General features: G+C 39.3%; 1 protein-coding gene across 1 annotated transcript; it reads left to right on the plus strand.

Moving 5' to 3' along the window:
- The first annotated feature begins 324 nt into the window (after positions 1–324).
- On the plus strand, positions 325–25,523 carry utp3 (UTP3 small subunit processome component). Its single transcript, XM_043675676.2, has 16 exons — positions 325–475; positions 2,746–2,833; positions 5,059–5,115; positions 7,193–7,249; positions 8,458–8,608; positions 11,078–11,152; positions 13,361–13,482; positions 14,135–14,287; positions 15,241–15,312; positions 15,412–15,452; positions 16,042–16,138; positions 17,711–17,881; positions 18,157–18,278; positions 20,681–20,747; positions 22,654–22,761; positions 25,321–25,523. The coding sequence occupies exons 1-16, from the start codon at positions 462–464 to the stop codon at positions 25,408–25,410; spliced, it is 1,485 nt and encodes a 494-aa protein (XP_043531611.2). The 5' UTR covers positions 325–461; the 3' UTR covers positions 25,411–25,523.
- The last annotated feature ends 54 nt before the right edge of the window (positions 25,524–25,577 follow it).

The raw sequence follows: 25,577 nt of genomic DNA on the forward strand, positions 1-25,577 counted from the left end.
ACGCGTCAAGGGGAGAACTACAGCCAAAGATCTTGTCATCACGGAAACAGAGTCACAACTTCACAATCTTAATCGTAATATATTTAATGCATATTTATTTAAAATTAATTTTACTTCTAATATTAAAGGAGTCAAGTAACACTATCTCAAATACAGTGTAGGTGAACAAACTCTCCCCCTTTCAGTTACAATGGAATAGGCCACCGCATACCGGAAATTGTCCGGTGACGGAAAGGTTCCGGGTAAGAGAGAAGTAACAAACCAAAAGTGTTGAGTGTGCTTTAAATCTGAAACGAAAACCAGGCGGCAGAGGGAACATTCGACATGTAAAGCAGCATCCAGGCAAAACTAAATCGATATTTTAAGCATTTCGCGACCCTCGCATGGAGGGGGGAACGGTTACATTTCACCCTTGTTGTGTCCGGGACATTAAAGGGTAGGACCAGTTGCTGTCGGAGACCATGAGGAGCCTCCGGTAAGAAAGTAGTTGCTGACACGGGGAGAGGGCACTGCAATGGGCAGGAGGTGTTTCGAGGGAACGAAGAAAGGTCGAGAGTTGGGTTAAAAAAAAATTGGGGGAAAGGAAAGGAAGGGAGTTTGAGTTTCCCGTTTTCCCTCTGGCCTGATGCTCAATCCGAGTCGCTGTATTCAGCTGTAAACGGATAAAGAAAGAATATTCTCTTTCTTTTTCAAAGTCTGTGAGAAGATTTGTAGCTCGGGTGCTCGTTGTTGTGGTTCTGTTCGCCGAGCTGGAAGTTTTTGTTGCAAACGTTTCGTCCCCTGTCTAGGTGACATCCTCAATGCTTGGGAGCCTCCTGCGAAGCGCTTTTGTGGTGTTTCCTCCGGTGTTTATAGTGGTCTGTCCCTGCCGCTTCCGGTTGTCAGTTTCAGCTGTCCGCTGTGGTATATTGCGTCCAGGTCTATGTGTTTGTGGATGAGTGCCATGCTTCTAGGAATTCCCTGGCTGTTCTTTGTTTCGCTTGCCCTATAATAGTAGTGTTGTCCCAGTCAAATTCATGTTGCTTGTCGTCTGCGTGTGTGGCTACTAGGGATAGCTGGTTGTGTCGAGGATGTCACCTAGACAGGGGACGAAACGTTTGCAACAAAAACTTCCAGCTCGGCGAACAGAACCACAGCAGCATTCTCTTTCTTTCTCAGAGCCTGGATTCGTAGCCATCTAGCTTAGATTGAATAAAAAAGACCGAAAGAAACTGCGAATGCTGGAAATCATAAACAAAACCCGAAATAGGTGGAAAAGTTTAGCAGGTCTTGCAGCATCTGTGGAAAGAAATCAGTCGGAAATCTTCTGACACCAAGTTATAGTCCAACAGGTTTATTTAAAATCATAAGCTTTTGGAGCGCTGCCCCTTTGTCCACCCCAGCTCAACTGGCACCTCCAAATCCTGACAAAGTTAAAATCACTCAATAGGTTATAGTCGACAGTGTGGAGCTGGAAAAGCACAGCGGGTCAGGCAGCATCCAAGGAGCAGGCGAATCAATATTTCGGGCATAAACCCTTCATCAGGAATGACCATGTTAGTTTTTGTTCTTTCATATGTAAATTCCATAACATTTTTTAAAGTTGCGTTCTCAAGATAGCTTTAACAATAGATCATCTCAGCTCAAATACTGCATTGAAGGTGTGAGGTTAAAGTCTGTCTGTTTCCCAATGTTCAGAGTGATTTTGTTTCTAAAGTGGGAATATCTGAGCTGAGATGGCACCTATTGTTAAAGCTAACTTTACATATAAAAGAACCACTAGGATTTACATTTGAAATAACCGAGACTAATGTGGTCATTCTAATAGATGGAAGACTTAACAAACAATCCATGTTTTTTCAATTTCATTTCTGTGGCACCACACTGTAATCTTTTGTTATAATTTCTGTGTTGTATGATCTTACACTTCACAACCACCTGATGAAGGAGCAGTGCTCTGAAAGCTAGTGCTTCCAAATAAACCTGTTGGATTATAACCTGGTGTTGAGATTTTTTACCTTTGTCAGGTGAAGTACTGATGAAGGAATACTTCTCTGATAGCTTGTGATTTTATATAAAACTGCTGAACTATAACCTGGTGTTGTGTGACTTTGTCCACCCCAGTACAACACTGGCATCTGCACATCGAGAGAAATCAGAGTTAATGTTTCAGACCCAGTGACTTGCAGAACCGATGGTGGCTAGGGAAAATTTAGATTTTATATGTGGAATAGGGTGGGCGGAGTGGTAAGGACTAATTGAGAGGTGGAGAAAGAGCCCAAAGGAGAGAAGAACAGTTGGACAAAGGGTGAATAGTTACTAATGGGGACTATTAGTGGCCAACAATGGGTTTACAATGAGCTCAGCTTTTCTGGCCATTTCTGTTTTTGTAGCTTAGATTGAAATTCCTCTGTCCACCAATAGTTTTAGGTGGTCAGCTTTGTTTCCAATGGCTTGGGTCCCACCACATGAACTTCCTCACCTGATACTAAGACTAGATAAGGCTTTATTTTGTTACACACTTTTACTGGTTCCTTACTGCTTAGTCTGCAAATAACCAGAAAAAAATTACAAGGCTATATAAGACAGAAAAATCTAAATTGGACTATGTTTTAAACTGAATGGGTGGGAGTTTTGTGCAATGGTTTGTATTCGTGAATTTACAGTTAAAACAGTAAATGTTGGAAATAGCAGTTCTAGCAGCATTTATAGAGAGAGGAACAGTTAACATGGGTGACCTTACTTTCAAATTGTCTACCTTTGCAGCAGGTCCAGTAGGCTGAAGCTCAAACAGCAGGTGGATGATGATATTTATGACTCTCAGACATACAGCAAATTACCAAATCCAGATGCTGTGAGTATTAAAGGGTGAACCTGGTTCCTAATTGCCTTGCAGAGGACATACATTTTAGGATTGTACATTAATTTGACTTACTATGTAGATGGAACAAAGACTTCATAAGAATACAGTTGCTATATATATATATAGAATTTTTAAAAAGTACTTTACTGCCACATAACAGACATATTAACAAAATTAAAGTTTCTGTGATTTAAAGGGACAATTAGTGTGGGTGCAAAATTGGTTAAGGGATAGAAAGCAGAGAAGAGCGATGAACAATTCTTTCATATGCATTGCCTATTCCCACGTTCCAAAATGCCTGACTGCTTTCAGTTCATTTTCTGCTGTAATACTCCTCAAAATCCTTGTTATTTATGGACGTGATTATTTTGTTACGGTTATGCTTGACCTCCTTTATTCTATCCTGTAAACACGAGGCATTGAAAATTGCTGGTTACGTCCACCTTCATCCATCACCCCTGTATTTGTAGTCCTACATTGCATCCTAATCAGGCACTGCTTCAATTTTAAAATGCTCATTCTTGTTTTCAAATTCCTCCATAGCCTTACTCCTTCCTATTTCTGGAATCTCCTTCAGCCATTCAACCTTCAAATGTTTGCAATCCTCCAATTCTGATCCAATCAGCAGCCCTAATTTTAATCCCTCCAAGACAATGGTGTTTCGGCTACATATGTTGTCAGGTCTGGAGTTTTCCTCCCTAAACTCCTCTGTCACTATCTTGTTTGCCTACTTGTCAGGCACTCCTTAAAATCGACATCTTTGACCACACGTTTTTTCATCTCCTGTTGTGTAATACACTGTCAGCCTCCCAATGATCACAGTTCTTTTGAAGTACCTTTGGATACTTAACTAAATTAATGGTGCTATATAAGTTCAGTTGTAGAATAAGATGGTGCTCCCCAAACACCTCATATTCCACCTTGGGACCCTGTAATCACATGGGATAAATGTGGATTTCAGCAGCCTGCTCAATTCCCCTCCGCCCACATTATCTCAATCCCAAGCCTCCAACTTGGCACTGCCCTCCGGACCCGTCCGTCACTGCCCCCTCTGACCTATCACCTTCACCCACCTATTGCTTTCCCAGCTTCCTCCCCCCAACTCCAACCCCTACCATTTATCTCTCAGCCCCAGCCCACAAGCTTCATTCCTGATGAAGGGCTTATGCCCAAAACATCGATTCTCCTGCTCCTCGGATGCAGCCTGATCGGTGTGCTTTTCTAGCACCACACTCTTGACTCTAGTCTCCAGCATGGGCAGTCGTCACTTCCTCCCCCTGGGTGTACATGGTCCTATTTTGATGTTGTGGTTCTGTTCGCCGAGCTGGAATTTGTGTTGCAGATGTTTCGTCCCCTGTCTAGGTGACATTCTCAGTGCTTGGGATTCTCCTGTGAAGCGCTTCTGTGATGTTTCCTCCGGCATTTATAGTGATTTGTATCTGCCACTTCCGGTTGTCAGTTCTAGCTGTCCACTGCAGTGGTCGGTATATTGGGTCCAGGTCGATGTGCTTATTGATTGAATCTGTGGATGAGTGCCATGCCTCTAGGAATTCCCTGGCTGTTCTCTGTTTGGCTTGTCCTATAATAGTAGTGTTGTCCCAGTCGAACTCATGTTGCTTGTCATCTGAGTGTCTCCACCAGCCATAGGTCACCTGAAATATTTGGTTCTATGTCTGACATTTTTTAGAACTCTCTTTGATAACACCAGTGGTAAAACTTTAAGTCATCTCTGTCCTATGTTTCTCATGTTTTATTCTGTTTTAAGAGTAATTGAAGAATGAAATGATCTCTCACTCCACGGATGCTGTAAAATTGCTTGAGATTTAGTCATAAAACACATCTACATGTGTATCAATGCTCACAAGTTGTAATTTTTCTGAATTTTCAGTTTAAAAAATGTGATTCTGTGAACAAAACAAACTTCTCTTCAATAACACTGTGGAAATGGGAAGACAGAAGATAACTTAATGACTTGAATAAGTTCAATAATTAAGATTCCTCGTGTGTCTGTTTATATAATATGTATTGCTGCAATAATATTCCAAATTATCAGCCACCTTTGAATTTGCCATGGTCAACACTGTGGTACTAGCTAACTGGCTGCTGCATTAAGGACAGGTCAGGATTGATATGTGCTGCGGTGACAATGAAGTGGAATGTGGGCCTGGAGCATTTGTTTGACAAGAAAATATTCTTTTCTTCTTGTCCCCTTGCAGAATTCTTCGGAATATTTTAACGATGACGTGGATGAATTTCATCAGAAGAAGCTTCAGGTGAGTTTGAGACACTCTTCATCACCGTAGCTCTGAAGTTAGGAAATTTTTGTTTTGATCTAACGTGCGTGTAACTGGGCAATCTCCCATTGTATTTCATGTGGGGAGATGAGACAAAGGCAGGTGAAGCCTGGATAGAAGGTGAAGGAACAATGGTTGAAGTTTTATTGTAACTTAATAAGTAGCAAATATTATGGGAATATTGTAAGCAGTTGGGACATACAAATTTCTTGACACAACAGGCTGGTGATCTTGCAACTGCAAAACCAAGTTACTACACTGCCACAGTAGGGGGAAGGCAGTTGTTAAAGTATGAGAAATAGATATTGACAGTTAGTTATCAATGTGGATATTTATAATCTAGTTGACCCAAGTGTGTGACTGAAATGTAACAGCAAGTATGGCTTGGAAAATACTTGAGCCAGCTCCACTGTTCAATAATAATACTTTTCTTTTGTTCTACAAATGTTTGGCAACAATACATTCACTTCCTTACTTCCACTATATATGATAAACCATTGTAATCCCAGCAATTATCCTTGTGGAACCCCACTTGTTACAGATCACCAATCTGAAAAATATCCCCTTATTCCCACTCTTTGTTTCCTACCCATTATTGCTGTATTCCTGATGAAGGGCTTTTGCTCAAAACGTTGATTTTACTGCTCCTCGGATGCTGCCTGAACTGCTGTGCTTTTCCAGCACCACTAATCCAGAATCTGGTTTCCAGCATCTGCAGTCATTGTTTTTACCTTTTTCCTACCCATTAACCAATACTCTGTCCATGCCAATACATTACCTCCAGCATTTTGCAAGACAGTTTGTCGAATGCATTGTAGAAGTCCAAACACAACACCTTTGCTGGTTCCCTTCTATCCATTCTGGTTGAGACTTGCTCGAAAATCTCTAATATATTAGTCAGGCACAATTTCCCTTTCATGAAGCCATGTTGACTCTACCTGATTAGATTATAATTTTCATAATGTTCTGCTATTACTTCCTTTAAGAATTGATTGCAATACTTTTCCAACAACAGATGAGAGACTAATTGTCCTGGAGTTATCTGCTTCTTGCCCTCTTCCCTTTTTGAATAGGGGATTTACATTAGCAGTTTTCCAATCCTCTAGTACTTCTCCAGAATCCAAGGAGTTTTGGAAAATTACAACCGATGCATTCACTATCTCTGTAGCTACGCATTTTAGGATGCAAGACTCCGGGGCAAGGGAACTTAACTGTCTTTAGCCCCAATTGTTTGTCTAATACTTTTTCTCCAGTGATAGGGATGGTATTTAATTCCTCCTACGTACTTTTTAGTATTAATGGGATGTTCGAAGTTTCAAAATTAAGCAATGAATCTTTATCACCTTATGAATACTCTGTTGAAAGGGTGAAAGACTGGGAAGAACGTAGGGCAGTACAGCAGAAACCCTTCAGTCCACCATGATGCCATTCAAAACTAATCCCAGCCGCCTGCATGTGGTCCATATCCCTCTAATCCCAGCTTGCTTGTGTGCGTCTATAATCTCTGCTTCTACCACCTCCCCTGGTAGTGCGTTCTAGGAACCTACTATCATTTGCGTTTTTAAAAAAAACCTTACCTCACACGTTCCCTTTAAACTTCTTCCCTCTCACCTTAAACCCATGCCCCCTAGAATCTAATATTTCCATCCTAGGGAAAAAAGACTCCCAACTATCCACCCTATCAATGCCTCTCATAAATTTTATATCCTTCTATCAGTTACCCCCTTGGTCTCCACTCTAGTGAAAGCAACCCAAGTTAGTCCAACCTTTCCTTGTAACTAATACATTTCAATCCAGGCAATATTCTGGTAAACCTATTTTTTGCACCTCTTCAAGGGCTCAACGTCATTGCTGTAGTGTGGTGACCAGAACAGCACACAATACTCCAGAGGAAAGGTATCTTTATAGAAAGTAGTCCATTAAAAATACGTAACCTCATTTGCCAAATCGAGTTTAAGCAAAAGAACAATAGTATGTTTGAAGTTTTCCCGTTGCAGAATTGTTCAACTTAAATCATCTTTATTGTGGATACTGATAGTGTAATTTTGTGTTCCAGAAGCTGCTGGCTGATGGAGTCATGCTGGATGATGCAAACGAAGACTCAATGGATGAGGTTAGTGTGATCATCTCTACTGCACTGACACTGAATCCTGCAAAGAATGCTTGACTTTTCAGACAACCTTTGTTTCTAAAGCCACTTGTGAAAAATAACTTAATATGTCTGTTTATCCAGTAAGATTTGAGTTCTCTGCCATGCATTGGAACTAATGTGTGTCAGTAAATCAAAAATGCCAATTAACAGAAGGAGTGTTGACTTTGATTAAAATCATGTACCACCAGATCACTTTGTGTCCTATCAGTAATTCATGACTCTACAGTCATGGGCTGTTTGAAGTCAAAAACATTGCTGAATGAGTACTGCAACAGCAAGTGATCATCTATAAAGAACATTAGTAACTTTTAGCTTTACTGTTATAAAACTCTGGCCAGCTGCAGGTAGTCTAATTGTTGGTTGTCATTTATCACTGGTATAGCTTCCAGTTGTTGAAATGTGCATAATCATGGATGTTGATGAGGGGAAAAATAAGAGATTCTGGTTGCCAAAGTATTTTGGCTCCTTTCAGCCAGATAATGTGAATTTTGCTGGATTATGTTGTATGTTACCAACTGAGCCACAGCAGAAATGGAAGGTGGATGTGCTCGTACTAAGCAAGTCTGATGAGTCGCTTTTGTACACGATGTGCTCACATTGTTGAAGAGCGATTAACACCACTGAAGCTTTTTGTCTTGCACCTGTAAGGAAAAACGTTCGATTTGACATTTTTGCACTTACACTGAATGACCAATAATGTGATAAAATAATAGTTATTTCTGTGAAATTTTACACTTCCTATACTGACAAGCTTTGTTCTGAGTTGCTGAAGTTCAAAGTAACTTGGTGAAACCACTTTGACCACCTGAGGTGGTACTGCTGCCACTTGTCAAGCCTGCCTATGTCCTGCAAGAATGCTCCAGTCTCATGAGGCAGTTGACCGGCCTTTTTATAATTTTCCCTTCCTCTCATCAGTCTAACAACTTTGTCACCACTTAATTCTCGTCCGTTTTTATCCTCATATGTTTCAGCCTTGTTGGCATCTGTTGAATTTGCCTGGCCACTGCGTGTGAACTAAAAGGAAAATGTCCCTGGTTTCTTGCACTGATTGCTACTGTTTCTACAGAATAATGCCTCCATCATCATTTCCCTTTGGTTATCATGTGGCATATATCTAAGGTAGAAATTCATTTTAAAAATTAACATTTTTTTCCTGAATGCTTCAACAGGAAGAGGTGATGTCCTTGGAGATACCTGACTCAGAGGATGATGAGGAAGACGAGGATGATGAGGAAGATGAGGATGATGAGGAAGATGAGGATAATGACGATGAGGAGGATGTTGACATGGATAGTGACCTTGAGGGCAAATTGGAAGCTGGTGAGCTTGGTGCTGCAATGATTCTACATAATGCATGCAGTTTCAGCAACACTTATCAATCACTTTTCACCTGCCCAGTCTGAAATCCCCTTTCGTGGGTTTGACTTCAATGAAGAGAAATCCTATATGATTGCAGAGAGGGGTTAGGTGAATTTTCCAGGACTGTAGTGCCACAATGTCCAGGGATAGGTATGCTCATGTTTGTCGCTTCCCCATCAGCAACTTCACAGTTAGCTTTTATTGGGCTCGTTAAGCCAGCGCTGGAGTGCCCTCTGGTGGTGGAAGCTGCATTCTGCAATACTGAAATGGTCATCCACCATCATAGGAACATAGAAAGTAGGGGCAGGTAACAACAAATTTCTCCCCGTTTCCTTAGACTGTGACCCCTGGTACTGTACTCCCTTGTCATCAGGAAGATCCTCTTATCTACCCTGTCTAGCCTGGTTAGAATTATATAGGTTTCTGTGATGCCTACTCATTCTTCTAAACTCCAGTGATTATAATACTGACCGATTTCAGCCTCTCATAGGTCAGTCCTGCCATTCCATTAATCAGTCTGGTAAATCTTTGCTACGCTCCCTATATTGCAAGAACATCTTTCCTCACAGAAGGAAACCAAACCACACTCAATATTCCAGATGTGGTCCCATCAACGTGGTGTACAGTTGAAGCAGGATAGACCGGCTCTTGTGCTCGAACCCTCTTGATGTGAAGGCTCAAATATTTTTTGCCATCTGTACTGCCTGCTGCACCTTGATTACCTTCAGCAACTGGTGTACAATGACATCCTGCTCTTCTTGCACATCTCCCTCTTTCAACTTATAATAATTCACATAAAATCTGTTTTTACTTTTGACGTAGATAATGTCATATTTGTCCACATTTTACTTCATCAGTCACTCCCTTGTCTTGTCCAAATCACACTGAAGCATCTCTGCATCATCCTCACAGCTCATCCTCCTACCCAGCTTTGTGTCATCTGAAAACATGTTTCCTGATCCACATCACTAATATATTGTGAATAGCTGGATTCCTCTCACTGATCCCTATGATACTCTATTGGTCATTTCGAGAGAGACCCGTTTACTCCAACTCTTTGTTTCCTGTTTGCCAACCAAATTTCTATCCGTTTTGATACGCTACCCCTTATCCTATATGTTTTAATTTTACATTCTGATCTCTTATGTGGAGTGTTGTTGAAAGTTTTCTGAAAATCCAAATAAGCCACATCCATTTGGCTCCCGTTCAATCACTCAATTAATTACATCCTCGAAGAATTCTAGTAGATTTCTGAAGCTTGAGTTCCCTTTTGTAAAGCCATGCTGACTATATTCAAACCTGCCACTGTTTTTCAAATGCTGATCTATCAATTCTTTTATAAGAGACTCCCAACGTTTTTCTCACTTTTCACATTATGCTGACAGGTCCACATTCCCAGTTTTCTCTCTCTTCCCCCTTCTTAAGTAGAAGGGTTATGTTAGCTACTCTCCAATGTGTAGGAACTATTCCAGAGGCTATAGAATCTGGGAAGGGATCACCAATGATGGCAGCGCGATGACGAAGAAGAATCAGCCCAGCAGTGAAAGATGGTACCTGAAGAGTGCGACTTCAGTGTTGGTTGGTTCTAGTGTGGACGGTGGCAAGGCATTGTCATTGATGAGCTGTCTCAGGGCTGATTTAACTTTCTTTAAACTATATCTTTTCTTGTCTCATTCTTAAAACAACTCAAAATGGCACTGGATCATGGCAACAGTGGACAAGCTTTCCACTGTATTTTACTGTTTTTCTCAATGTAAAATACATGCAACAATAAAATCATTCTTCAATGCATCCAATATTTCTCGGGTCACTTTAAGTACTCTGGGATGTAAGATTATCAGGCCATGGGATTTATCAGCCTTAAATCCCATCAACTTCTCCAAAGTCAGTTCCCTGGTAATACTGCACTCTCTTTAAACACTTTCCCAGCATTTTTGATGTTTATATTGTGTCCTTTATGAATGCAGAACTAAAGTACTTACATAGTTGGTTAGTCATTTCTTTGTTTTCCATTATAAATTCTCCTGTTTCTGATTGAAACGGGCCTACATTTGTCTTCACTGATTTTCTTCTTTCTGTACGCCTGTAGAAATGTTTGCAGCCAGCTTCTACTTTCCCCACAAGCTCACCCTTTTTTTTTTTGTTAAGGAATAAATTCTTGTCTGAAGAGTGAGATTGACAATCCCATTTCTTGTTGACCAAGTGTATCAGCTGTTTTCCTCAGTTATTTTTAATAAATCCTATAATATTATCTTGCCTTGTAAATTCTGAGTATTTATTTCTTGAAATGAGAGTTATTGCATTATGTTTTGAACCATCTGACCAAGACATATCCCTACTTAAAACTACCTAATTGGAAGAACGGTTTCTAATATGTTATTATTTGCTTTACACTGAAACTAATTTTGTTTTGCATTTTTTGTTTTGTAGGTCTCCCCAATGAGTTAGCCTGGGGCCAGAAGAAAGCAATGTATTACAGCACAGACTACATTGATGAGCTTTCACGTATGTGCATTAATTTCCCATCTTGAACTGTCTTCAGCAACAAGGGAACGATTTCCTCCATAGGTTGCATTTTGTCAAATTGTAGACCAATTCTTGATAGATTTTTCATTTTTGTTGCATGCTTTCTGAGAATTACAAGATATTCATTTTAAGGTGGGAACTATACAATAGATCAGTTATTGCCAGAATGAGAAAATAGGCTCATGTTTTGGACATTATCTAATCAGAACTGATGATACTAAAGTTACAGCTGTCTACTGATACTTGAGTTGTGCTAGGGATACTCAATTCATTTGTACCAAGGCCATTTGCTGCCCTTGGAATGTGATAAGAGATTTTCTGAGTAGCAGCGAGAATGTAGTCACATTGTGTATTGATGATATATTGTTGGAAACTGCAACAAATGAAGGCTAATTGCTCATTGCATATTCTGGAGTATAATAGAGTTAATGCAGATTAGTTTACTTTGCATTCTTCTATATTTTAGGACCTGGCTGCTGCATCCATGTTTGTTTGTCATTTATATAAATGATTTAGATGAGATTATAGAAAGCGTGGTAAGTAAGTTTGCAGATGACCCAAGATTGGTGGTGTAGTAGTCAGTGAAAAAAGTTATTTAAGATTATAGAGAGATTTTGATTAATTGGGTCAATGGGCTGAAGAGTGGCAATGGAGTTTAATTTGAATAAATGTGAGATATTGCATTTTGGTAAAACAAACAAAGGCAAGACTTATACAAAGTATAAAAGTAGGGCCTTGGGTAGTGTTGTGGAACAGAAAGATCCAGAGGGTTAGGTATATAATGCTTCAAAGGTTGCATCACATGTAGATAGTGTGCCTGCCTTCATTGCTCAGTCCTTTTGAGTATAGGAGTTGGGACACTATGTTAAGGTTGTACAGGACATTGGTGAGGCCTCTTCAGAAGTACTGTGTCAAGTTCTGGTCTCCCTGGTGTAGAAAGGATATTATTAAGTTGGAGAGGGTTCAGAAGAGATTTACCAGGATGTTGCCAGGAATGAGGGTTTGAGTTATAAGGAGATGCTGGGACTTTTTTCACTGGAGCCTAGGAGGTTGAGTGGTGACCTTTTAAGAGGATTATAAACCAAAAAATAAATTGTGGGATATAGATAAAGTGAATGGCACGTGTCTTTTCCTTAGGGTAGGGGCTTTCAAGACTAAAGGGCATATTTTTAAGTTGAGAGGAAAAAGATTTTTTAAAAACTGGGCAATTTTTTTACACTGTGTGGTTCATGTGTGTGGAATGAACTTCCAGAGGAAGTGGTGGATATGGGTACAATTACAACATTTAAAATACATTTAGGTAAGTACATGAATAAGAAATGTTTGGAGGGATATGAGGCAAGTGGAGCTAATTTAGTTTGGGATGATGGTCAACATGGACTGGTTGGACTGAAGGAGAAAGTGAGCACTGTAGATGCTGGAGATCAGAGTTGAAGAGTGTGGTGCTGGAAAAGCACAGCATCCGAGGAGCAAGGGTTGTTTCCATGCTGTAGGATTCTATGCCCAAATTCTCTACCTTCTCATTCAGTACATTGTCTTCTTCTGTAGATGTTAAATGTTAATTAAGGAATCCTGTACCTCCATGTTTACATATTGTGGTTTTGTTCTCAAGTTAGTTGCTTAGACACCAAAATTTGTATTCTGGAAAGAGGGATTTTCTTCATCTGCAAATACCTTGTGAATAATGTTAGGTCTGAATAATTGCAATGAGAATCCACTTTAGTCTCAAGTGTCCATTATCATTCTTTATTTTGTTTAAGATGCAATAAGTTGTATCTGAGTTGCAGATTTCCTTAACATCCAACCTTTTAGAACCAGTAGATGTTGATACGGAGATATCTGGATCAGTGAATGTTTACTTGAAGTCTCATCTCTGAGCGACTCTATAGCAATGCATGACTTGTTTGAAATTCCCTGCCACTGATCCTGGGAGTTGTGTGAATGTAGATTCTAAATGCTCTTATTGTAGTGGCACAGCTGAAAGGTGATGCACTATTGCAATTTTGCTTCAAGTCTTGAAAATTACCTAATTGGTAATCTATTTGTTTTGACATGAGAATCCTCAGAAAATTATAACCTTGAATTTTTGACTTTGTGCTATTTTGTCCTGATGAAAATTTAGTAGTAAAGCACAGATGCACAAATTTACCATGACTGGGTTCTCTGTTTCTGCCTGTTTAAACACAGGTGGTAAGGGTAAGGAAGATGCACTGGCAGAAGCTCAGGATGAGGAACAAGAAGCTTTGAATATTCAAAAGCGTTTGGCAGAGAATCTGACAGAGGAAGACTTTGGACTTGACCTTATTCAGGTAATCAGCGAAGGATATTGAGGCCTGAAAGTGGTTCTTTCTTCAGATTTGGTGTGTAAAGTCAAGTTGGCTTGAAAGGAAGTTATCAGAACAGAACTTTCTCTTCCCTATCCCTATCAACCTTGAGCAAGCAGTTCCCCATCATTTTTTTAATATATAATTAAAGTGTTGTTTGACATCCCTGGTATCCTTCTCGATTGTATTTTTTATCTTAAGCCAAAACGCCAGTCTAGACTTTGTTTTCTTTCTTTCAAATAATTAGGTTTGGCTCAACTTTCATTTTGTTTTTGCAATACTTGCTTAATTTAAGCTGTATTTCTGGCATTTGTGTCTTTACTGTATCCTTTCATATAGCCGGGGTTGACCTGTAGAAAGTGATGTAAAAGCAGAATCTTTGCACCTGCCTTTCTGGTCTGCCAAAAGTCGATGGAGGGAGGTGTGTGGGAGAGAGAGCTCATTCTGCTTAAAAAAAAAGAGACTCAGCCATGTCACTGTCACACTTTATATTTTGCAAGTTTTTTTTGACCTTTAAATACTGTTTATGTTCAACAGCATCAGGTCATCCATGTCTAAGTGTAAAATTTGCTGTTGAGGCAGGATTTTCAATAAGGGCGCAGCTGAGGATTTAAGTATTTTTGTGTTCTTATTACAGGCGTTTGCCCAGGAGCAGGAAACTGAAAAAGCGACTCAAAAAGATCTGATAATCAAAAAGGATTTGAAGAAAATGTCACATAAAGAGCAGATGGGTCTGCTGAAGAAGGAGTCACCAGAACTTCTGGAACTCATTCAGGACTTCAAAGCAAAGGTTACTGAAACATTGAAACTTTATGTTGAATTTATTCATCTGTTATGCTGTTTTATTTCTGAATGATGTTAAGTGGCATATAAATCGGATTAAAACTAAATCTAAAATATAATAAAGCAACTTTTAAAACAGATGATGTGCTCTGTAGAGCCAAAAAAGACTTTAACATGTAACTTGTTCTCTTTACTTGCTGTTGGAATGTGAACATTGCTGGCAAAGCCAGGACTTATTGTCCATCACTAAATGGTCCTTGAGAAGGTAACAATGAATTGTGCTTGTCATATGAAGAGGAAACGAGAATAGTGTGATCATTGATGGAAATGGAACTGTTCATTCCAGTAAGGATTTCCAGAACATTTTGGTGTTGAGATGCTTATTCAGGCCTAATACACTTAGCTGCTTCCCAATTTTCTGATCTGTGAACAGAAACTGGAAAGTTGCTCAAAGTTGCTTAACTCGCTTACCAGTGATCTATCCAACCTCTCTTGTATTAATGGTGCAGCACGATGGGAAAGGGGATGAATAAAGCTGAAGTGGAATTTTATCTGTAATGCACAGGATTTGCTTATTTCCAATTACCTCCAGTTATATTTTGCTTGTGAATTAGTATTGTTAACACCACTCCAGGCAGAGTCTCTTCTGAATTTAGCTTCTTTTCAAGTTACAGTTGTTGATGTAAAAAGCAAAGAAAAATTGGTGACAGCTCAGTTTTCAGAAAGCATGGATTAGGGGTCACTACTGAATCCATGCACCTTTTATTTTGCAGGAAATGTCTGGCTTATCATTAACTGTCAAAATCTTCCTTTACATAAGCTGTTAAGAAGACAGAAAGCTTGGAAATTCCTGTCTTAATATTTGCATGCTACTTCTTAGGATTGTGTGTTGATTGTTAAACTACTGTTGCCAAGTTTCATTCAGAGCATTTGATTAGTTTCTGATTTGCCTTTTTGCAGCTCATGGAGCTGAGGGATAAGCTGCATCCACTAATGAATATGGTGAAGAGTAGGAAGATACGTGCAGGGAAGGTATGCTGGAACAAATAACTAAATGAGTGCGGATGAGGATTGAGAGAGATCAAGTTATCTGGATTATATTGTAATAATTGTTCTCCCTTTGATTCACAGGGTGCCCACTACGTGCAGACTAAGTACCATCTGTACCTGAAGTATGTTTCTTTCATAGTACCTTAGAGAATCTGTAACTTTTCCAAAAACTGGGGGGGGGAGGGAGGAGAATGGGAGACCCAGCAGCTGCCTTAAATGCAATATGTCCAGCATGTTAGTCATGAGTCACTGAATGTGGCTAATTGCATTTCTGATGAGTAAATAAAAGTGGGTAAAGGCCACATGCTCTAAATACTTGTATTTACATGGTGTCTGCATTTGTCCTTTCACCATTTTTGGCGCATTCCTTTAGAAAAGGTGGAAAGTGTCTGTGTATTTTATTTTAATCAAGTGCATTTTACTCCTTGGTAACTGCTTATTTGATTATTGTTTAAAATGGTATATGACATTGTTAGAGATGTGGATTTCAGCAACATGTTGAGGAATAGAAGCAATCACCATGGAATAATAACTGATGAGGGAATGTGAGGATTTCTTGTATTATACCATAAAAGTGTGAGGTATTGTACATTTAAAAAAAAATTGTACTTCCAGTAGCAATGTGATATCTTCCATATCTTGAATATTCCACATTTTACTTTTGGTTTAAACTTGTGATTTTCTTGTTAACAAAATCTCTGTAATCTGTAGTTATTGCACAAACATCAGTTTTTACCTGGTACTGAAGGCCAAGCGGATCCCAGTGCATAATCACCCTGTGATCGAGAGGCTTCTCACCTACAGAAACGTAAGTATCCAGCGGTTTAACAGCTCCAGGAACTTCAATTTTCCTTGTGTCACTCTGCAATCAAAGGGATAGCCTAGGTCCGTTTCAGTCTATCATTCAGAATCTAGTTAGATTAGGTTCCCTAGTGTGGAAACAGACCCTTCAGCCCAACTAGTCCATGCCAACCCTCCAAAGAGTAACCCACCCCCTCCCATTTCCCTCTGATTAATACACCTAACAGTATGGGCAATTTAGCATGGCCAATTCACCTAACCTGCACATCTTTGTGACTGTGGGAGGAAACCGGAGCACCCGGAGGAAACCCACACAGACAGTTGCCTGAGACTGGAATCGAACCAGGGACCCTGGTGCTGTGAGGCAGCAGTGCTAACCACTGAGCCACCATGCTGTGTTCTTAAACACCGAATAAGATTTAGTTCTGGAATCATTCTCTGATTTGGTTTATTCTGTCTGATCAGCATCTACCCCAGCTCAAGCAGCACCCATTGTATTCACTGGGCTGCAAAGATTACTGAAGAATCTATAACTTTACTCCGGTTTGGGTGAACTGGTTTCCAGTTTAACAATAATAAAGACAAGATGCTGGAGAAACACAGGAGGTCAGGCAGCATCAATGAAGAGAGAAACTGAATTAGAATACAATAAAATCTATTGTCATCTGCACTTTGATATAAAAAATACAGTGAAATGTTTTAAGTTGCTCCACCATGATGCCGACATCAATGACAGAAGTCAGCCATAATAATGTTTTAAAAAAAGTAAAATTAAGGCAAAGTTCATCACAGTTCAGTTAATGGCTCCTGGGCTCGAAAAGTCGATAAGGAATGATGGAATACTGTGAAGACCCAGCCAGGATGAGACCGCCAATGTGGGACAAGACCACCACTACTCGATGTGGCTACCTGTCAGGCAGTTGGATCACCTGGAAGCTGAAGATGAAGAAGACCTCCACACAGAGACAAGACCCTTGTCAGAACAAGATTGTCATACTGGAAGACAGCCATGCTGTTCCAAGACTGTCATCTTTTCTCCTTCAGATGCACGGGCCCAGCGTGGAACTGGAGCCTCACCTAGCCTGTGAGTGCAGACCAGGGGAGTCAGCCCTGGACCTGCTCCTTACTCGCGAGGAGAACCCAGGCTGGAGAGGAGCTACGTCTGGCTTGTCCTGGTGTTGCTGCTGCCACTGGAGGCCTCCTCTCTCACCTGCCACACTCTAGACCCAAAAGAAGAAAAACCAAAGAAAAAGAAAGGAGAAAGCCAATGGGAGCAGACAAGCCTTGGGCTCAACCTACTGTACTGCATCTCATTGAATTATACATTTTGATTCCTATATGACTCTCTTCCTTTAGTACTGAAGAGTTTCTGGTGGACATGAAATGTTAATTCTGTTTCCCCCTTCACAGCTGCTGCCCAACCTGCTGAGTTTCTCAACATTTTCTATTTCGGTTTCAGATTTCCAGTAGTCATGTATTTTGCTTTTAATTTTGCTAAATGATAGTTGGATTAAAAGCAAGTTATGCAGAATTTTTCTCCTCTGTGTTCTTGCATTTGACGACTGCTTTGTCATTGCAGCTGATCAATGATCTAGTTGGATTGGATGAGAAGCTGTCGTCTGAAATCCAGCAGCTTTTGAGCCAGGATAGCCTGGAAATTACGAAAAACGTTCAACTCTCCTCTGAGGGGAGAAAAGTTCCGATTCAATTGAGCAAACAGCCTAAAGCTGGACAACGAATGGAAGAAAAGGTGAGATAGGGGTGACTTTCATTACACGTTAGCAAGGATAGAATCCAGATTTTGAAGGGTGAGTAGTTATTGTTAATTATATATAGTTGTCAATGTTTGAAAATATGATAGTGACCCTGGCTGTTTTCACACCAGTTTAATATTGAAAGTGAAACTCAAGTTTTATAGTGAGCCTTGATGGACTGAATCTGTTCTTATCTATCTTTAATCATTGCTACGAATAGATAGTTTTTCCACACATTCTTGAGTTTAACAGGATCAATGTTTTGATGTAGGTCTCTGACGACAAAGTTTCTGGGGACTCCAAGTCTGATACAGATGAAGAAGCAGCATTCCAATATTATAAGGAAATGGAGGAGAGGCTGGCTGAAAAGAGAAAGAGAACTCAATATCACAGGTGCTGATCATTCATACATGAAATATGCTTGCATATGAATGTATTAGATTGTGTCCCTTAATCAGGAAAATAATGGCTGTTGGGATGTGCACTGCACAGTCTTTAAACTAATTAACTTTCTGGGGTAAAGATGTTGTGAACAAAGCATTATCTCTCATGTTAAAAAGAGATATTACTGCCTTGAAGATGGGAAGGTATGACATAGTGAAGCCAGAGGTGTACATTGGCTTTTCAGAAAGCATTGACAAACTACTGTATTTGTAGAGAATAGGAATTACAGGGAACAGCCAACTGAGCTAACCAACCCCCACCATAATAAGTACTGTACCTAAAAGTCTTCTACTCAGTCTTCACCTCTAACTGACTCAGATATTTGCAGAAGTCCTGGAGAGCAGAGAATTTTGCCCCTCAGTATTTTAAATTTCTTGGGGAATTTCTAGTATATCAGAACTCTTCCAGTGTCCCAACAAGCATCTCAGTAATGCACCTGGTCTCTATGATGTGGAAACCAGAAAGTTTGAGCTACATTCTGAATGAGGGAAAGATGGCTGATGTGAATGAGCAAGAACAATGTGAGGGTTCAGATTCACAAGATTTTAAAGCCAGCCGCTCAAACGGAAATATCTTAATGAATGGAATATTGGTTCTGTCACCTGATGAAGGAGCAGTGCTCCAAAAGCTAGTGGTTCCAAATAAACCTGTTGAACTATAACCCGTGTTGTGTGATTTTAACTTAGCTTATATTGTAATGGTAAATTTATATATAATAGGAAGCTCATTGATGTATTGGAGTAGTACAGTTCAGATTTGTTGGAATGTTGCCTGATATGATGAAATACAAATATGAAAATGTTTTGTGAAATTCAGACTAATTTTGTCAGAACAAAGGAGATTCAGTGGTGGTTTGATGGATGTGTTCAGGGTTATGAAGGAGTGGAATAGAGTAGATAGAAAGTGTTTTAAATGATTGCTGGTTCTAATCCAAGAATCTGCAGCCTGGAACCGATTATTGCTGTTTAGCATCTCATTTGTGACTCCCACTCATTTCCAGTTGGATTGCATGAACAGAAAAAAGGCTGAGAAAAAAATTAAATCAAGAAAAGACTGAATTGTGTTTTTATTATGAAGATAAAAACCTAATTATTATAATGTTGTACTTCATTGTTCCAAATAATAATTTTAACAAAAAGCATGTTGTATTCTAAATGAACCCCTTTGTGACAGAGCTAAATTATTCATGTTATGTATGTGCCTTTGGTTTGAGGAATAACTTTTACAGTTTGATCATTATTGTACCCTTATAGCTGGGTTAAATTGTTCTCAATTAGAAGCTGTTTAATTACAAGAAAATGTAGTGAAAGAAATTGTCTTAATTCTTGCATCTTAAGTTTGTTTTAAAGATAACTATAAAATTTTATAGGTAAGTTCTGATTTATCTTTTGACATAAATTCAGCACATGTATTTGTCTATTATTTTTGCAAGCAATACATTCTGCACTTGGCAATTTGCCAAATATTTGGTTTAGCCACGTTGAATATTCTACTTGTGGCTCCTCAGTTTTTCTCAGAGGCATTTTTATTTTTTGAAAAGGTTCTTTGGGCTGTTGATCTTTGTTAAAGAGATATCAGACTAGAAATGAGGGAAACTACGTCTCTGCATTTCCAGTGAGTGATTCTGGATTGCCTAGTTGGACTTTGTGATTGAAACAGGCAATGCCAACATTTAAGAATGGGTAGATAGGTGGTTGATGAAAGAATGAATAAGAAGGATGGCAACAGGGTGGGTATACGTGACTGTGATCTTAAGATAAAAATTCAAAATGAACTGAATTGCCTACTTTCATATAGTAATGCTTATACATTTCTGGTTTGATTCCCTGGCAAGGATGCAATAGGGATACAAGAACTCAACCTAACATTGCTGGCACAGTGGGGAGGCAAAAATATCATTTCCACTGCATTAGCAATTGGGTTGAGTAAAGTGAATGCAAAACTGCCCAGAATTGGTTATTTGTTTACTGTGACAAGGTTTAGCTCCCCTTTTAAATAGAATTTTTTGGTTCAAATGTTTTATTTCCTTGCCACTCCACAGAAAATATACCCAGCAAAAATTAATTGAGGGGTGGCAATTGACTTACCTGTTTTGTTATTTCAAGGATGAAAAGCAGCTGCTTGGAAAACCTACCGTGCAGAACTTTGTGAAGTAGGGAAAGAGTTCATTTGAGAAATAATGCATTTATGCTAGATTCTTCTAATCCTGACTTGATCTCTGAGAGCTGGAATGTCTCCCATCACACACTTCCTCCACCTTCTCCCATCACCTCTTATCACAAGCACCTTCAGTATTGATGAGAGTAACTGTTGTAGTATTCAAATGAATAACATTGGGTTTTGTATTTCAGCAATGAGGACAGTGCTGTGGTAAAGGAAGTACTTGGTCCAGAAGGAAAGAGAAAGATCACATACCAGGTTTCTAACTCCACTTTAACATATGTTTGTCTACTTTAGAGCAACGTTTTTAACCTTTTTCTAACTGTATTGACCTGAATCTGTAATATTCAGTAGAGCTCAAAACTTAAGCTGTTTCTTTGAGTTATTATTTGATTTTAAAAATGACATTCATAATCCTAAATGTCAGTTGAGTGGTTGATGCGCAGCTGAATGTTTTTGCTATTTAACGTACCATGTTACTAAATGGCACCACAGCAGTGATTTTGTTTACTCTTTGTTATCTGTCTGAAAGTCTTTTGTTTACCACCTGACTGGTTTGATGGGAGCTTTCCATGTGAAGAATCCAAAACTTTCTGTGAGCATCCCAGCTGACAACTCTACTGAATAAGTCAGATTGCAGAATGAAATCTGACATAATAAGAGTCATAGAGATGTACAGCACGGAAACAGACCCTTTTGTCAAACTCATCCATGCCAAACAGTAATCATAAATTAATCTAGTCCCATTTTCTAACACTTGACCGACATCCCTCTAAACCCTTCCTATTCATATACCCCTCCAGATGCCTTTTTAAATGTTGTAATTGTACAAGCTCCACCACTTCTTCTGGCAGCTCATTCCATACACGCACCACCCTTTGCGTGAAAAGGTTGTCCCTTAGGTCCCTTTTATATCTTTCCCCTCTCACCCTAAACCTATGCCGTCTAGTTCTGAACTCCTCCACCCCAGGGAAAAGAACTTGTCTATTTACTCGACCCATGCCCCTCATGATTTTATAAACCTTTTTATAAGGTCACCCCTCTAGGGAAAACAGCCACCCAACCTATTCAGCCTCTCCCTATGTCTCAAATCCTCCAACCCTGGCAGCATTCTTGTAAATCTTTTCTGAACCCTTTTAAGTTTCACAAGATCCTTTTTATTGGAGGGTGACCACAATTGCACACAGTGTTCCAAAAGTGTAGACGATTAGTGTGGAGGTTTAGTCACTGAAACATATTCACAAAGGCTACAAATGTTCTTGACCAAATTAATATGATTATTGCACAGAAGAAAAAACAAACGATAAAGAGTTTAGGAAGATCTTAACATAGTTTGAGATATTATTTTGCTATTGATTTTCGAGCAATATTTTTCCAGATACTCAATCCCAGAGAAATTTTAATTTCTACCTCAATTCTTTAATGCTTAACTGACTCTTTTTTTCAGTTGTCCTTCCTGAACTACTGAGTGTTTGATGTTTTCTCTCTAAGTCTGCCAGCATGAACCGTTTTCAATTCTGAGGGCCTCAACCTATTTTCTGTTCACACAATTCAAAACCTCTGTAAAAATTCAGCTTTGAAGCTTCACAACTAAACTCTTCTGACTGACAGCTTTTGATTATTCTGAATTAAACTTTCCTCTGATTTGTTTTCCCTGGTTGTAAACTTAGCACAATAAAGATTTAATCTTTAAGCTAGACACTGAATAAGATGCCTTCTTGCCTTTAATTCACTATTCCAGCTGACCTTCTGAATTTTGTTTTAAAAAAGTTATCTTTACAAAACTGAAACCACACGTCTGTTCTGTTTCAAAAATTTGAAATGATATACAGTTATTATATACCATAGAGCAGCCAATTTAATCAGACTTTGGTATAGGAAACTGATATTGAGAACAGAAAAGATGGAAGAAACTCAGCAGGTCTACCATCATGTCTGGAGAGGGAAACTGAGTTGATGTTTCAAGTCCAATATGCAAGTCTTCAAAACTCACTTTTTCACTCCATGATGCTACCTGACCTCCTATGTTTCTCCAGGAGTTTCTGTTTCTTAATTGTTTTAGTACAGATATGTGCCACTGAACCTTTCAGTTCACAATTGGTTACAAACCTGTTTGTCAAATTTGTCTCTGGATCCTCATCAAACTCTGTATGATCTTTGACAGATTGCCAAGAACAAAGGTCTCACACCTAAAAGGAAGAAGATTGATCGTAATCCCCGAGTCAAGCACCGAGAGAAATTCAGACGTGCTAAAATACGAAGGAAGGGTCAGGTAAGTAAAGGGATCCCCCCAGTAGATTGCAGGAGTTGAAAATTGCCATTTAAATAAAGTGGCTTGTTAACAAATTAAATTATTTACGTCTGGTGTGGGAGTCTCAGTTGTTGTTTATTGGCAGAAGAGGACATGTCAGACTTTCTTGAATAAAACTAAAAGTGGTTCCCTTGGCCCCGGCAGAAACTTTCCTTGGAAATAACTTTGGTTTCTAGATTGGTATGTGAAGTAGCAAAGCGTTGAGTTGAAGTACTGTTATGTTCTGATTTGGAGGTGCTGGTGTTGGACTAGGGTGTACAAAGTTAAAAATCACACAACACCAGGTTGTAGTCCAACACATTTAATTGGAAGCACTAGCTTTCGGATGCTGCTCCTTCATCAGGTGGTTGTGGTGTATGGATCTTATACTCCACAACCACCTGAAGGAGCAGCACTCCAAAAGCTAGTGCTTCCAATTAACCTGGTGTTGTGTGATTTTTAACTCTGTTATGTTCTTTGTTGTAGTTATGATATTATCTCTTTGAAGGTGGGGAAGAGAGATTGATAAATTGAAGGATTGAGATCATTAGCAAAGTGCATGGAACAGAAGTCCATAGCATAATGGAATACAAATTAGGATGAAATTTACTGTAACAGGCTGCCTAATGGGGAGTTTTGTTCTTTACATTTTTCTCCTGTACTATTCAATTAAACAAAACTCAATTTGCTTGCAAATTTGCTGATAGTGCAAGGAAATAACAGCAGTGAAGAAACTTGTCCATATAGGACCTGATTGAACAAAGGACCTTACAATACGAGATTTAAAAATTGGGAAGCAAACAATAGAACAGCTCAGAAGCAGGGCAAAATAAAGGACTGAATTCCATACCAAATCAGGGAGAGATTAGTTTTTGGAAAAAAAAACGAAGAATAAAATATTTTTAAAATCTAACATATTAAAAAAATCTTCCCAAACAAACACCTCAAGAAATGGGGCAATCTACTTGTTATCGTTTAATGTTAAGATGATGAGTTGGCAATACTTTTCACATAATTGATACATTTATAAACTCAATTAATGGGTAAATACAGCAAGTTGCAAAATTATGGTGTAGCTCAGATTGCAACTTTTGGATGGTGATATTTAATCACAGATCTGCAACTCTTTTGAAGTGCATTTTCATTTGATGTATTTAAATAACAGCGAGTGCCATAACTAATTATGGCCCAGTATTCATCCAAGAGACTCATTGCGTCAAGAGAAAAGAGCATTCCCTCTAATAATTCCACTTTGATTGAAACATATTTTAATTTCTTAGGAGTCATAGAAGTATGCAGCACAGAAAAGGGCCCTTCAGCCCATTGAGTCTGTGCCAGTCAAAAAAAAAATCTAACTATTATTAATGATTTGGATGTGATCTTAAGAGGTATAGTTAGTAAGTTTGCAGATGACACCAAAATCTGAGGTGCAGTGAACAGTGAAGAAGGTTACCTCTATTACAAAGGGATCTTGATCAGATGTGCCAATGGGCTAAGGAGTGGTAGACGGAGTTTAATTTAGATAAATGTGAGGTGCTGCATTTTGGGAAAGCAAATCTTAGCAGGACTTATACATTTAAGGTAAGGTTCTGGGGAGTGTTGCTGAACAGAGACCTTGGAGTGCAGGTTCGTAGCTCTGAAAGTGGAGTCGCAGGTAGATAGGGTAGTGAAGAAGGCGTTTGGTATGCTTTCCTTTATCGGTCAGAGTATTGAGCACAGGAGTTGGGAGGTCATGTTGCGGCTGTACAGAACGTTAATTAGGCCACTTTTGGAATATTGCGTGCAATTCTGGTCTCCTTCCTATTGGAAAAATGTTGTGAGACTTGAAAAGGTTCAGAAAAGATTTACAAAGTTGTTGCCAGAGTTGGAGGATTTGAGCTACAGGGAGAGGCTGAACAAACCGGGATTGTTTTCCCTGTAGCGTATGAGGCTGAGCAGTGACCTTACAGAGGTTTATAAGATCATGAGGCTTAGATAGGATAAATAGGTCTTTTCCCTGGGGTGGGTGAGTCCAGAACTAGAGGGCATAGGTTTAGGGTGAGAGGGGAAAAGATAGAAGAGAGACCTAAGGGGCAACTTTTTCACACAGGGTGGTGCATGTGTGGAATGAGCTGCCAGAGGATGTGGTGAAGGCTGGTACAATTGCAACACTTAAAAGGCATCTGGATGGGTATATGAATAGGAAGGGTTTGAAGGGATATGGGCCTGGTGCTGGCAGGTCAGATCAGATTAGGTTGGGATATCTGGTCGGCGTGGAAGGGTTGGACCAAAGGGTCTGTTTCCGTGCTGTACATCTCTGACTCTATTCAAATTCATTTTCCAGACTTGGTCCATATTAACATGCTGGGTGATCAGAGTACATATTTATACTGAATCCATATTTAGAATTGATGCAACTACATCCCAGTGTATCATACACAAGTTACACTATTACTTTAAAATGGGCCATTCTTTCTAATTTCCCTAAAAGTTAACAACATGTGAACCTATGTTGAATACTGCAGTTTGTTTAAATCAGTCAATGAGATGTTAATTTTGCAGGTACGCGAGGTCCGTACGGAAGTGCATCGATATGGTGGTGAGCTGTCTGGCATCCGTATTGGTGTTAAGAAGAGCACCAAGTTTCAGTAATTGTGCTGCTTCCTGTTGAGCATCTGCAACTTGGAAATCAGGGAGCAGCTGCTCTGCCTCTTTGTAATGTATTTATAGAGTTTAATAAAAATTGTGCATTTTTATTGTGCTTATCTATTGGTAAAGCAGATTTACTGACAAGTGGACTCTGACTACATGTTATTAAA

The sequence above is a fragment of the Chiloscyllium plagiosum genome, unplaced genomic scaffold (genome assembly GCF_037043375.1).
Source record: "Chiloscyllium plagiosum isolate Xiang-an unplaced genomic scaffold, Cpla_swu_hap1 HiC_scaffold_37, whole genome shotgun sequence".
Taxonomy (NCBI): Eukaryota; Metazoa; Chordata; class Chondrichthyes; order Orectolobiformes; family Hemiscylliidae; genus Chiloscyllium; species Chiloscyllium plagiosum.